Source organism: Scomber scombrus, chromosome 13, assembly GCF_963691925.1.
Source record: "Scomber scombrus chromosome 13, fScoSco1.1, whole genome shotgun sequence".
Lineage (NCBI taxonomy): Eukaryota > Metazoa > Chordata > Actinopteri > Scombriformes > Scombridae > Scomber > Scomber scombrus.
This window is the reverse complement of record NC_084982.1, coordinates 27,387,019-27,402,803: the sequence shown is the minus strand read 5'-3', so window position 1 is coordinate 27,402,803 and position 15,785 is coordinate 27,387,019. Positions and strand designations below refer to the sequence as shown.

The 15,785-nt window shown below is 43.4% G+C and overlaps 1 protein-coding gene across 1 annotated transcript in view; it reads left to right on the top strand.

The window, feature by feature from the left end:
• The first annotated feature begins 650 nt into the window (after positions 1-650).
• gli2a (GLI family zinc finger 2a) overlaps positions 651-15,785 on the top strand; it is a 29,135-nt gene continuing 14,000 nt past the window's right edge. The window contains exons 1-3 of the mRNA XM_062431446.1: positions 651-747; positions 5,862-6,074; positions 15,086-15,287. Of these exons, the coding sequence (XP_062287430.1) occupies positions 666-747; positions 5,862-6,074; positions 15,086-15,287 (497 nt within the window). The 5' untranslated portion in view covers positions 651-665. The remainder of the gene's footprint in view (positions 748-5,861; positions 6,075-15,085; positions 15,288-15,785) is intronic.

Sequence of the window (15,785 nt, the reverse complement as noted above, 5' to 3'; positions counted from 1 at the left end):
GGTGGCTGAAGGCAGTTACTTCATGTTTGGAGCATCCGGTTGCGCTCTCTTATCACACACAATGTAAAATACCTGATGTAAGAGACCCTGTATAGTTTTTGCCCACCCAAACAGACAGAGAGAGTAGAGAGTACGCTTCTTCTTCTTCGTAGCCTCGCAGACGAAAGCCCTCGGTCTCGACTTGTCTGTACCTTCAGGGCTTAATAGGAGAAGGCAAACAAAAGGGGGTTATTATGTATTAGCTGTGGGACCGGGGAGGGGAAAGGATGTAAGTGGATTGAGACTCCAGACACGCTTGTGGAATAACAGAAGTTAAGGCTTGTCTATGAACATACCAATGAAGATCACGCAAGATGATAACTGAGCACGGTGCAAGTAATCAAATTAACTGAAACTGACTCCACTCCCTCTTTTTCACACTGTCTGTTTTCTCTCTTTAACTTTCATCCACATCTGTCACATCCTTTCTATCACTCTCTCTCTTTCTCTCTCTGTTATCTTTCCTACCTCCCTTCTTACAAAGTTTATTCTCTCTCCACAGACCTCCAGGACTGACGGGCAGTCCGGTCATCTCAGACATTTCTCTGATCCGCCTATCGCCGCACGCGCCAGCCGGGACGGGTGAGTCACCGTTCAGCCCTCCGCATCCCTACGTCAGCCCCCACATGGAGCACTACCTACGCTCGGTACATGGCAGCCCCACCCTCTCCATGATCTCAGCGGCACGAGGACTGAGCCCTGCTGAAGGTGAGACTCACCACACACCAACATTATAACACTTACAAAGATGTTGACTTTTAAATTTTTACGTACCATTACAGACCCGTATCTATTGACTTGTCTTAGTTAAATGAATAGTTAATAGTTTTAATAAGATAGTAGTTATGAGGATTTCTTGTTATGATGTAGCAGTGAAGACTGATGGCTCTAATGGTTATACAATAAACCCCACAGTTCCATTAAGTTCTTGTCATGTTCAGTTTCAATACATTTCTATCATTATTGCTATGTTATATTTTCATGTCTTAGGTAAAATAGGACATGATATTGTGTGATAGGAGATGTTTAGTGGTGTAAAAGCTAAAAAATACACTCTCTCTGCTCTCTGAAACATGAATCAAGGTTTAATCACATATTTATTGATCAGTCAGATTGATTATTGATGCTTTCTAAACACATCTGTGGTTGAAAATTTGGTATAGACACTTTTTATGAAGGGATTCTTACTGTGAGGGTGTAGAATATGAACAGTGTGTAAGGGTTAAACACATAACACTCACAGAAACGCTTAAAAGCAGCCTGGAAACTATAAATCAGAGGGATGTTTTTGATAAGGCAGGGATAGTCTGTGATTGTCCACTGCAGCATGATGTCAGGTTGTTTCTACAAAAGATGATTGAGGTTTACCTTTCTGTCTGGAGGCTGCTGTGGTGCCCCTGCAGCCCCTTACCCTTCATCCTAATCGCTCCATCTCCTATTCACATGAATGAGAGTACTGACATTTTCACTAGGATTCATGCATTCAGTCTTATTGGCTTTTTAGCTGCATGGTCCTTCCTCTAATCTTTTGTCCCCATTTGGTATCTGCCTCTGCCTGTGTCACTTATTAGGTGAGACCCACCTTCTTGAGGCTTGGCACCCAATAAAATCACATATGACAACCTGTGATCATGACACTACGTCTCCACACTTGACTCCACTTAGAAATGCTAGAAAAAGTCCACTGTCAATCACTACCTCCATCTGTAACAAACTATCACGATCTACCATTTCTCTGACTAGTCTCTCCCTTTCACTCCAATAGCAATTATACAGCTGTGACACATGCTACATCTATGTCCTGACATCAATGAAAAGCATAAACATCACAGACTATACTTTATATACAGTATATTCGCCCCATGGGTGTGACAGAAGGATTTGGCTCTAATTTAGCCTCCTAAAAGGAAACTTTTTGTTATGTCTGCAAAAATTTTAGCTCCTTTTTTAAAGCATGTGTGGGAATAAAGTGCAAGTAGTAAATACTTCTCACATGCTGTCATTGAGTCGTGCACCTATAGGAGCTTGAATGACTTCAAAAGCATAGGCACACATGTTCATCCATAAACACTTCTCTACCTGTCATGCATTGGCAGTATGGAAACACTCAGCCTTTAGCCTCACAGTCTCGTGATGTATGCAGCGTACTCAAAATGAAGAATAAACCGCTAAAGTTATGTGGAAAATCTTTCGAATGGCGGCTACATTCTGCACCTGCTTTTACCAGCTAATATTAAGAAGGTTGTAGTTGTGTGTGGGTGAGAAGTTATATATCCTGTTCACTACAAACCGACTCTGTGTGCTTGACTGGAGCACACTGTAAGCAGACACATACTTAAGGTTTACACAGCTGATTATTTAACCAACAGTGATAATTAGTCTTACATCGTATACGTTGCCCTAAATTAAATACTGAAGCCACCTTTCATCAAGCACGTCATGGTGTTTTTTTGCTTGTGTGTGCATGCTTGGTGATTTGCGAGAATGCTTTGCGGTACAGGCAACTTTCCTACTCGTGTGTGTGTGTGTGTTTGTGCAAAAGGGAAACCATGGAAATTAGCACAGAGACACAAACACGCGGAGCTCCATGAACTATTGAGTTCAAACGATGACAAACCTGTCCTCGCTATCCCTGTTCAAACAACAGGTCGAATAAGAGAGGAGCCACAGGCCTGCAGCTGGCATCAATAAATCACCGAGCACACTCTGCTGGCAAGTAATGCCTCCCTACCTTTCAAGAGAAGCAATGCGGAAGAGATGCTGTCACTGATAGAGTGGCAGGGAAGTATGGCACCTAATGGAGGGCATTCGGCAGCTCGGCAGAACATAAATAAAGTCTGCTCAGTAGAGCATGTGTAAACCTCTGATAGGGATACCTGGGTGCCAGGCATGTGTTGAGAGTTGTTTATGAAATCCTAACTTGCATGTATACTACATAAATTAGAGTTGGGTTATTATTTTCTATTTTAATGTGATCCAATCGTGGTTAGTCAAGATCGCTGATAGACGATCCGATCGCCAGGGGGCAGCAGGAGTAGAAGGGGCGAATAACGTCACAGCACACGTCATGTGTCATGTATCATTTAACGTTATTATCTTATCTTTAATGTCATAGTTCAAGTAATATCAGTAATGTTAACTATTCTTATGGAGCGTAGAGCAACGTTTAGGTGGGCAGGCGTGGGAGAATAGAGATGTGAGGTGTCACATTCATGGAAAAGAGACAGAAAACTGGTAATGAAGGATTTAAAATCCAGTCATCACTTGTGCTGATTAACCCTTTACATAATGTTCATATTCACACTCATAATTAGTCTCTACACCAATTCACATTCATAAATTCCACCATCAGTCATTAATAAATATTTATGATTAATCCTGAATGAAGCTGTCAGAGAGTTTTCTGTTTATCTAAGAAAAAAAAGGACATTCACAATCTCTATTTTGTGGTCCAGGAGAACATTTGATAGATTATGATGAATATAACAGCATGTTTAAATGCTTTTTTTTTTAATATACACAGGCTAAACTTTTATATTTGTATATTTTAAAAAAGTGTCAGCAGCACAAAAATTCAAAAATGGGTATAGGATGTTTTTACAGCTCTCAAATGTTGCTCTATGTTCCCTCAGCCCTATGTTCCCTCAGCTCTATGTTCCCTCAGCCCTATATTCCCTTAGCGCTATGTTCCCTCAGCTCTATGTTCCCACAGCCCTATGTTCCCTCAGCCCTATGTTCCCTCAGCCCTATGTTCCCTCAGCCCTATGTTCCCTCAGCCCTATGTTCCCACAGCTCTATGTTCCCTCAGCCCTATGTTCCCTCAGCTCTATGTTCCCTCAGCCCTATGTTCCCTCAGCCCTATGTTCCCCTCAGCTCTATGTTCCCTCAGTCTTATGTTCCCACAGCCCTCTGTTCCCACAGCTCTATGTTCCCACAATTTAATAATAAAAGAAAGAATTTCACCTGTCTTTCAAGCATTTTCACAGATGAAACACATTATGTGCATTAGGGAAATTGGTGGAAAATACTTGAGGGACCTTGTGCCTAATTTTGATGAGGGGAACATTTCTTAGTAATGGGGGAACATAGGAATGACCCCAAGTTGGGGACCAAATACCCGCAAAGCTAATGACATTCCCATCAGTATCAACTGTACTTTGCGTTTAGGGCTTATGATAGTCCGCTAAAGTGCTAAAATGGTAAACATTATACCTGCTAAACATCAGCATGTTAGCATTGTCATCATGAGCATGATAGTATATGCTGACGTTAGGATTTATCTTAAGCACAGAGCCGTTAACATGGCTGCAGACTCATAGTTTTGTTCTTCTACTTTCTATGAAACCAAAAAAAAACTAGACTTTTTTGCGTCTTGGTTTCCTGGGTCTAGCTGGGAGTGTAGTCGTTACCTCTCATCCCCATGATGTTCATAAGTGACATCACACACACACACACAAACACAGACAGACACAAAGTGCTGCTCTGCGGAGGTGGTAACGTGATCTGGCAGCCATGGAGAAACCCAAGGAATACGCCTGGATCACTGCTGCTGGAGCACAAACACACTGCCTGTGCACTGTTACCACAGCCATGGCTTAATAGGTTCTGATGGATCCAGATTTTTGGTTTATGTGTGCCCTTATGTGTATGTGTATGTGTATGTGTGTGTGTGTGTGTGCAGAGGGTGAGGGGGTGGGGGGCTGTGGTTTTTACTCCCCCAATATCCCCCACCCCAGTGATCTCAACCCCCCACCATCCTCCTGTCTCTACCAGCATGCATATTAATCCACCATCGGCCCACACCCATGTCCTTTCCACACACTCCTGCACACTGGGATAAAAGGGGGGAGGGGGGACAGGAAATGGAGTGGAGAGGGACACAGGCACAGTTGGATGTAGGAAAAAGCAATCCATCTCTCACTCTTATAGTTTCTGACACTTTTAAATGTGGCTTTACTGGTGCAGGTGTTAACACATTTTTACGTCAATATTACCTTTGCTACCTTTGCACATGCAGCGTTTAAGGCCTTTCCTCAGTATTATAAGTGTGTGTGTGTGTGTGTGTGTGTGTGTGTGTGTGTGTGTGTGTGTGTGTGTGTGTGTGTGTGTGTGTGTGTGTGTGTGTGTGTGTGTGTGTGTGTGTGTGTGTGTGTGTGTGTGTGTGTGTGTGTGTGTGTGTTCGGTGTGCGTGTCCACCTGCACTCTGTGTCAGACTTCAGCCTGTCAAACAAATGCATAAACAACACCAGTGAAGTGCAGGAATGTTGTATTTCTTCCTTCTGTCGCTCCCCCTCCTCCACCCCAACGCTATCCCCCCCCCTCCTCTCTGCCCCTCTCCATCTCTTCTGCCTCTGCTTCCTTTACTCCCTGGAGATATTTTCCCATAACCCTGCAAGCCTCAAAGACATCAGACACCTTTTATCAAAAGCCTCATGCCCTGGGGCACGCACGCAAGCACAAATCTTCAAATCTGTAAAGCAGGGCATTCGTCTCCTCTGCAGAATCCTTCTTGCAAACTTTTCTTTGCACGTCTTTGTTTTTGTCACACTGTCTAAGGGTAGTGTCTGTCAAATGGTGTCTGTGAATATATTACTTAACTACAGGAAAAATAAAAGCATTTAGATTAGCATAATTTCACAGGGTCATGACATCAGTGCTGGTGGGCTAGCACGAATTACAACAATCTTGTCAGACGTCACCTCATGTTTGGTGAATTCTGCATTATTTTTTTATAGGACATGTAGACATTGAAGCTTTTTTTCTTTTGTTTTTCATCTCAAAAAGAAAACATTAACCTATTCTCCTATGTCTCCTCTGTTCAGTGACCCACGAACACTTGAAGGAACGTGCCTTGTTCAGTCTCCCCCCTCCGCCACCAGGGGCCAACCCCACAGAGTACTACCACCTGATGGCCAGCGCCAGCCAGCGAAGCCCCTACGGTGACCTCCTGATGCAGAGCAGTGCAGCAGCAGCGGCAGCAGCAGCAGCAGCAGCGGCTGCAGCTCACCTACCAGAATACATCAGCCCTGTAGATGGTGAGGATAAGATACCTTGTTATGTTGTCCACTGACAGAACTATGACTTGTTTGTTGTGTTTTATTGTCCCTAAACATTAAGAGAATTTACAGTCCACACTTACAACTTCTTATTCGTAATTTGAGATGTATTCTATATGCATCAATAGCAACAGTGTGATAGTTCTTGTTCAACAGCTCAAAAACATCCAGTCACAGTTGTAGGGTGGTGTTAACGAGTCGTGCTTCTTTTACTGATAAACCATCTTCGGATTAGACAGGCACAGGCTTGCAGACAGTTTTATCTAAACTGCCAAGTTTTTTCTGGATAGGGGTCAACCGATTATCAGCCTGGACGAACATCAGATCCAATATTCCAGCATTTTTACGATTATCGTAAGCACTATTTTCTTTTTATCCAATTGCCAATATGAGCTAATTTGGCTCTAATGGAGCTGTTTCCTTCTGTGGTCTCGAGAAATGACCTGCCCCGACAGCACTATCTGATTGGTTACACTTCACATGAGTAAAGGCCTATCAACACTGAGGGCTGTGCATGATATTGTGCCACAGAAAGCACAGACAAGCATCTGCAGGCTGGAGCAGCTCCAGTGAGAGAGCAGAGCTGTGTTTTGAAGGTAAGGCAGCAGATATTGCCCCAGTTGCAAAAAACATCACAAAACTCCATGCACTACAATCTTATGATCTATGTAGGATCACAAGCATGCCCATTTCCAAATTACACTGCTAAAAACCACCAAATAATAAAACACTTTTCTGCAGCGCTAATGATGAGTCTGATCTTGTGACATTAGAGCTAATTTGAATGCGATAGCGAACCTCAACAAGTTCATTTGTTGGTCCATATTTATCCAGCTGACTAGCAAAAAACAAACATTGAAAGGCTATAACATTATTTCTTGCACTCACTTGCACTTAAGCTAGTCATAAGCTCAGTTACAACCCACTAATAATGGCAGGGCTGTACAGATCTGATCGCCAACTGTGATTGGCCACCGCAGCGTGATATCAGAAGTTGACTATGGTTTAACTCTCTGCAGGCCGCTGTGGGTTCAGTGTGTCCTGAAGCTGTCTGTGTTTCTTGTTACTGTTAGATAGATGTTGTTAGAGACTTTAGATGTAACTGATCTGCATTTAAGACTGCTTAGATGATATACAGTTGCGAGATTTTTAATAGTCACTTCTATTTCTATTGTACTTATTCAGCTATAGTAATCATGAGTAGCAAATCTTATCTTATTTAGAGGATTAGCGATAAAGAAAATGGATGGATAATCATTAGCAAAGATGTTTTAACCCAGTTTTACAGAGATAAATGATTCAAGAGATTGGCCAGCCTTACAGCTTAGAACATTATGTAAACCTGGAACCAGATTCAAAACAGAACTAATGAAAGCCTTACTGGATCACCAACATCATACCTCTCTTATATTTTCATGTTAAAAAAATAAATATTACAATCTCTTACTGGGAACACTAAAACACATGCATGTCTTTCATCCATGGTACAAGAGTAACGGCCTAACTTAACAGCCATCTTACCCTTTGTTCTCAGCACCAGGCATGTTGATACCATCCTCTTATTCTTCCTCTCCAGGCTTTCTCATGGAAGAGTTCCCCACATCAAAGCCGTGTAGAGCTTTTTCCGACTTATACATAGCATGGGGGCCACGGCTGGTTTAAGGGGTTGAGGGTGCATAAACGCTAAAAAAGCCCCGAGGCCAGGAGCTCGTAAAACACGTGTTACCTTACAGTCTTTCATTCTGACGGTGTCTCAGGTGTGTTTGTGCTGTTATTATGAGGAAACATCCTACAAAACAAATCCTGGGTGACCTTAAAAGGGCAGTGTGGAGAATGTTGGCAGGTCGTCTCTCTGCTCTGTTTTCTGTGTCGGGCTGTTATGGCAAGGATTAACCTCGTGGTCTGCATGTGCTGTTCGCCTAATGGGAATGATGCGGCAGGTTAAATCTAACACACACACAGGCAGGCAAACAGGCAGGCTAATGCTCACACGCTGGCACACGTGCTTAGATGCAAAACTCACAGAGACCGGACTGTTCTTCAATGCAGGCTAGAACCTCGGCTCCCCCTATCAAAATGACGGTCAGGCACCAGAACAGACGTTTGATTTCAGCGGCGAAACCCATCCAAGAAACCTTCAGGCCTTATGAATGGGGGATAGAAAAGCACACAGAGTGGAAAACTGCCCGTGAAAGTAGCAGCCTTTTCGATGTTCTGATAATCAAATACTCCCCTTGGCGCTGACATCGGCTCTGCTCCAGGAGCCCTCGCTCTTTTCTTTCATCCTGTCCAACCACCCACCCTGAACCCCCCCCCCCCCCCAAAAAAAAAAAACAACTAAAAACTGACCCTCTGCTATGGCCACTAATACAGGCATCCTCATGCACAGGTAGGAAAACACAACAGAATCAGATATGGGATCGCTCTGCAATTAATTTTTTTTTTAAACACCCTCAATCTTCAATCACTTAGGTAAACACGCTGGTGCTGAAAGGAAATGGTGAGGAAGAGTTAGGGGGGGCCTATGCAGAAACTGTAGACCACCTCTCTCAATTTCACCCCCCCCCCCCCTGTTCTTCTCTACCTCCAACCACCTCAGTGACCGCCACTGTGCTGCCTTGCCCGCACTTGTTTGGGGAGCCTGTTTGCTCAAATAAGCCACAACCCCCCTTCCCCTTCCCCCTTTTCCCACCTCCCTCCCTCCATCCCCCCACCGCCTTGCTCCAACGCAGCGTCCACACTTGCTGCCACCATCCCAGCAGCTTTTATTTAGTGTTCTACCATGCTAGGAGTGATGTGGTCAGGTTTTGGCCACTCTGCCAGTCTGGAGGCTCTTCCATTGCGGCCTCCAGACACAGGGCCCATATTGACCCAGGCAGCCAGCTAATGGTCTGTGCTGGCAGCCTCGGCCTGAATCAAAGGCTTTATTTACTGCCAGGACATGGGAGGAGGAGTAGTGGCAGAGGTGGCAAATATGTGCTTCATCCCCCTGCCGTTTGTTTTGGAAGGCAGTGCAGATAAAACCATATTAAAAATCAATTTATGCAGTAATATTCAGCAGACCCACCGCAAGAACTAGGAGCCCTCAGTGAACCCATAGTATGGCTTCTCACCCTCCTCCCCCACCAACACACCCCCCCCCCCCTCTCCTGCCCCCTTTTCCCTATGGGCAAGTGAATTGCAAGGCTTACGGTTGAGCCATGCAACACTGAGCGCTGCTGTGAGAATGTGTGCTTGTGGAAAAGCTCTGGACACATGCGTCAGTATAGGTTTTCTCTTTTTTGTATAGGTTTTCTCTTTTTTTTGACAGAGCTGCAGGTCTTACTGGTGCACTTATAAATATATTTTGGCTTTACTATTGGGCACACCTCAAGCCAGACACTTAAACACAGGGATTTCTCTGTGGAATATGAGGAAGACATCATTTTTAAAAAAACGCTGCAGCCATGATGTTGTTAAGTTTTTGAGTGCCGCAACGATGGACAGACCTCCTCAGACCATGGGTGATTTCTTTCCATGTCCACAAGTCAAAACACAAACCCTACTCAGCAATAATTTGGTTTCTGGTCTGCTCTTGTTTCACTGTGTACAGATCTGCGAGCTGCTTATTGGGTTTTCCTTCCACTAAAAAATGCCAAATATGATGGACAGGACTCCCAAAAACAAACAGTGTTACCAACAGTGGTAGTAAAGACCTCTCTGAAACGCTCAGTTGCTTCTGTTAGTCAGCGTCAGTGTCCATGGTGTGTTTTTCTCACATTAATCACTGTCCTTATCTGGTGAGAGTGACATGGAGAATGAGGGGAGCAGACTGGGTTAAAAAAACAGAAATACATTTTAGCTCCAAAGACAAAATGTTCAGTTCTTAAAACCTTACAAACTGTTCATATTCAGTCACTTTAGGATAAGTCATCACATTTCTGGCTAAAAGCAAAGTTTTTAGGGTTTTTTCCTCTCCCTCAAAGGTGAAAATGGGTCAAATTAGACCCTGAATAGTATATAAGGGGTTAAAACTAGTATTGTGTTACCTTTCTTCTGATATGCTGGATTCAATGGCTATGGCTAAACAGCTTCACCATGTTTTCCCCCCGCTTGCCCCTCAGGTAACGGTGTCCACTCTCAAATAAAAGCACAAAATGCCCATAAAAAGTAAATATACATTGTTTACTTACAGCATGTGGTCTGCCTGTTAAACACTGGCCTCTCAATGTCATTTGGGGCCAACATTGCGCAAAGTTTTCTTTAAAAACAATAATTTAAATGTGAGAAGAGATTTTCTTTTTTTATAGATGACATTTATTTCCATCATAGAACTCTTTCCACATACATACAGGCAGCCAGAAGATGAACCAGGCCCTAAAGTGAAACCTGTAGTTACTGCATACAGAAAACTGGTGTCAGTCTTTGAACTCCAATAGAAGGAAAAATTGGGAAAAACCAACGTTACTGAAAAGACATATAAGTATGATTGGCATTAGCATTGGTACACCGTCATTACTGCAAGTGTAAATAAAGTCACATTATGATATTTCACACTGGGAGGCATTCAGAAGCCTGTTTATATATGAGTGAGCAGGTATGTAAGGGCTGGGTGGGCAGAGAAATATCAGAGCGGCTTGCGGGAAAAAACGTTGAAGCTCCCACGACAAAAGCGGCGGCCAAAGTAAATGTCTGCCACCCCAAGGAAAAAGAGATTTTAGTGTTGATGCAGCAGAGGGAGAGAGGGAGATAGATTTGTGTACTGATGTGGTGGTGGAGGAGGTGTGGGGGGGTGAGGGGCCGGTCCCCTCAGACTGCATACACAAACACTTAACTATATGTTGGTTCATGAGCACATGGGTGGAAGTGTGTGCGTAAACACACTAGCAAACACAACGGCGGCTTTTGGCTGGACACTGGGGGCTCATAGAGGATTCAGCACGAGCCCCCTCGCTAATAAAATTCACAGTGTTAGCATTAGTGAGATTTAGCAGGGAAAATAAACATTTTCCCACTCCAGCTGCCCCGGGGGTTGGCTTGGCTGGATGAAGATGTGGAGGCCTGGGGCCCTGCTGGCATCAACTCAAACTGCGGTGTGTTGGGGGGGGGTTGAGGGGGGGTGAGGTGGGGTAGGGGGGGTTTACAGAGTAGAGCAGCTCCTGTTCATCATGAAGGGGGAGTTAGTTGAGACCTGATTCACCCCAGATAAGGTCAAGGGGGACAAGCCATAGATTATCCACTGCTCCACTGGCTAAATGGACAGCACAAATGGCTTCAGCTGATTGAATTTGTTTGTTTTTTAATTACATTATTAAAGTAATTGAAACTTTTTTTTTTTAAATCCAAACTAAATCCAGCAACACAATGAAAGCTGAAACAATCACCAGCAAAACCGCTCTGATTTGGCTTCGTATATTAGTGCCCTATTGGATTTTTTATAAGTGGTGTAGCAGTGTCTTGGTTTACTGTGGTTTCTGTCCGCTATGTGCACACAAACCCATGCTTGCATTTATCTACATCACCAAGGCATGCACCAACCCAATCCTCCAACTCCCCCTAACTACATGATTTATGTATTCAAGTAGATTTTTGCTGATTTCACACATTGGACTGACATTTTGAAACAGTGGTAACAGCAGCTTGAGCAGCACTTTTTTTAAACAATATTGACCAGAGAGTCTCATCAACAATACGGACAGCCACAAAAGTAACATGATCAACTAATGTAGCTCCCTCTAGCTGGATATATATTCATCAGTGCCACAATTTTATGTTTTTGACTAAGTTGAATCACTTTAATGAATCAATATGTAGTTGCATTTGTGCACAATACGCTAGCTACCTTTTCCACAATGCATATGATGACTTATGTGTTTATTATTGGTGTTGCAGATTTCTTATGAAGAGGCACTACCTTAAGGCTAAAAAGTTAGGGGAAAAAAAGTCTCCAGTGTGCCAAAAAAATCACGAGAGATTGTAACATAACTGACACATTTCTGGCTATTTTTAGGTAAATATACAGCCAATCCCCAGCCTGACATTAGGTATAGCCAGGTCATATACTTGCATACACGCAACACTAAACTATTCAAACTTAAACCCATTTTCCAAGAAAGTGAAACACTTTCACACACACTAAAGCAGATGCTAATATTCTTTTCCTCTAAACTGAAACACATTTTGCTCTTTAGCGGAGACAGTTTGTTGACATATTCAAGGATGTTGTGAGATTTGCATTTCTCACCACATGTTTGATCATGCATTGGCACCTAACTTGGCTCTTGGCGCCGTCTCTTGTATCCAACTTCTGCTACAATCCAACTTAGACAGCTCATCATTCTGTTGTTGGCGTAACTCTGCTGTCGAATAGGTTCACTGCCTTCACGAACCCCAACAGAGGCCACTGAATTCTCAAAGGAGAAAATAGAGCCTTGAAAACGCATTTAATGTTGTAATTTTTAGGTTTTTTATGTCTAAAAATGCTCATTTGTTAAGATAAATATGCTAACTTTTTCTCAATGCAGTGTTTAGAGCACAGGGCCCCAGTTTTAGGATGTCATGGGAGAAAAGGCCTACTAAGTCTTTACAGAGCTTTACAGTGACCCACCATGTGCTTACAGAGCCAGGATGACACTGAGAGCTAGCTAGGGGGTTTTCTCAACCCTTCAATTAAAGTGTTTTCATTTTCCAGAAAGCCATGTCAGTTAAAACAGCACGGACAAATACTTAAAATAATCACTCACACATACACACTCGTCACTCCCATCCCCTTAATATCTATATCGATGTGCACTGGAGCTGCCTGTAATTATGACCCTCTATATAAATCCAGGTACCACAATTACAACCAACCCACGTTGCAGTCCCACAGCGCAATGGCACACATGTAGACACACACACACACACACACACATGCATACTGTAGCACGCCATGCCATAGTACCACACACTGCCGCGCCGCCATGGCCTGTGCAACATCTGTTTTCTCACTCCCCGCCGGAACCTGCTCACCCTTTCAATTATAGCCGCCACCTATAAAACACTCCTTTGCCAAAGTTAGAGAGAGTGTGTGTGTGTGTGTGTGTGTGTGTGTGTGTGTGTGTGTGTGTGTGTGTGTGTGTGTGTGTGTGTGTGTGTGTGTGTGTGTGTGTGTGTGTGTGTGTGTGTGTGTGTGTGTGTGCATGTAGGAAATTGAATCCAGGTAAATTTAGGCTAGATCGGTGACATCGTTTGGCACAACATCTATGTAAAGAAAACCAGCTTGTCCACTTAGCATGAATGACAGAACAGTATAGACAGCAAAGATGTTTTTAGCTTTGTTGCTGGAGGCATTTGAGAGTTGTGTGCTGAGCTTGATTGAGGAGGTGGTTTGTAAGGAGGAGGTGTTTTGGGCACCGTGCCCAGAGGGGTGAGGCTGGCGCCAGGCTACCAGGCCACCAGGCTTTGAGGCCTGTTTCCTGCTTTATAAAGCGGAATATTAATACACCTATCTCCCATTAAATCTGTTGGCAAGGCAGCGAGCTTTGCTTTCTGCAAAAATAGCAAATTCAAGCGGCTGCATGACCCGTGTGGAGCAACACATAGCTTATCAGAATGAACTCCTCCTTCAGGACGACCCATATTCTCTTGTTGAGGACCGCCTGCCTCTTCACCCTCTACATTATTTTCTGTTCCTCCTTTACCGTCTGTCTTCTCCGCTCCATCCCCACCCCTCTATGTGGCTAATGAAAGATGACACATTTATTTATTAGCCTCAGAGAAGCACATTCCTGAGGACCGTTTGTTGTTTTTGCCAGCTCTTTCATACACATCTCTATCATCTCCACCAGTTTTTTTCCCCCGCTTTTTCTTTTTTTTCATAAGCCTCCAACTACTGTCGTCTGCTGTCTGAAGTTTCAGGGGGCCTTTTAACTAAGTGCATATGCCTTCGCTTTACGACTCGCCACCTCCAAACATAATAGTTTTGGAAGTAAGACCTCGGTTTATGGCTGTAGGTCTGGCGCGGTGATTATGGCGGTGCCTGGATTCATTTGGCTCGAGGGGTTGTGAGCTCCGCCGGGTTAAGAGTCACGTATTGGCTACATATTGACAGCAGTGGAGTTGACATGCGGCAAATGTGTGAGAGTGTCAGGTCACCGTGCATGTGCTTAGGTGAGTCGTGATGGGCCTATTATGAGTTTCCTGCCTCTCGCGCCTCTGATGATTTCTGCTGTAAGACCCAATTACACATGTGCACAAACTAGCCCTGCTCTTTGTCCGCTCACACTGCAAAACCAGCACCTGTTGGTCCCAAACAAGTGATCTGTCTCTGTCTACTGTGGAAGTAGGAGTTACATACCTTTGAAATTTAAAAAGAAATAAATACACATGAATGATGGGGCTTTCAGTACGTATGGAAAAATAAATAAGCCCCCTCTCCTAAAGTTCATGGGAAAGTAGTCTACCTCATTATTTTCTTGTTCTCCTTTCTACAAGTATAAGAAAATAGTGCAACAACCAGGTTTAGCAGCAGGTCATGAACCCTACCTTTGTAAGTCAGTCTTGTTCTTTTTAATGGTATTCTAAGATCAATTTGTTTAAATTGCCTCCATTTAACTTGCCCAAGTACAGCGGTCTGAAAGAGATTGCTATCACGGTAATTACTGAGAATGATTGGGGGCGATTCATTATGCATAAGAGGATGCGAATGTTAAATAGGGGGAGCTGTGTGTGTGTGTATGTGTGAGAGAGAGATGCGGGAGATAGAGCGTAGCTTAGCATGGATGTGACCTCCACTAGAGTGCTCAGGGCTGAATGTTTCTTCCAACATGGTTCAGGGTAACTGGTGCTTTCTGTTGAAGCCAGGCGGAGATTTAATGGAAGCACGAGGAATTTGCACATAAATTCTCCAATCTACTTAACTGTGAAGCACGACAACTGTGCCCAAAAATGTCTTAATGCTCCACGTTAGTTAGTAATCAAAATTCTTGACATTGTTTGTGTTCTGTGTGTTGTTGGTTTTTTTTGTCCAGTATCACGTTTCTCCAGTCCACGACTGACGCCCCGACTCAGCAGGAAGAGGGCGCTATCCATCTCTCCGCTGTCAGACGCCAGCATCGACCTGCAGACTATGATCCGCACCTCGCCCAACTCCCTGGTCGCCTACATCAACAACTCCCGCTCCAGCTCGGCCGCCAGCAGCTCCTATGGCCACCTTTCAGTCGGAGGGATCAGGTATATAGATCAACTACCAAAGACACACACATTTGAGTCAATGTGGTTTTTGTGTCCGTGTGGTTTAGCCAAATTTAAAGGTGTTGAAATGTGAAAATAAACATATGAATAACTTGCACACATTCTTTTTTTTGTGGACCCAGCATCAAATGTCTGCTTTCAATCCATTTTGAGAGAATATATTAGAGGATGTCTAAGTGGTGTAACCATAAAAACTTCATTCAACTTGCTTAAAAACAGTAAATTCTCAATAAAACACCATATCAACTAGTTTGGCATGATCTTACATTATAACTTTTTATATTAAATAAAGGTAATGGAATACAATTGTTCTAAATATTACATTTCATCTGGGGAATCATGTCGATCAGGAACCATTTACATTGTTTAAATTAAGTAATTATTAGTATAAGTCCACTTAAATACACTGTAGGTGGATAAAATATTTAATATGTATCATTCTTTTGTGGTTACACCATTTGACATTTTCAGGAACTA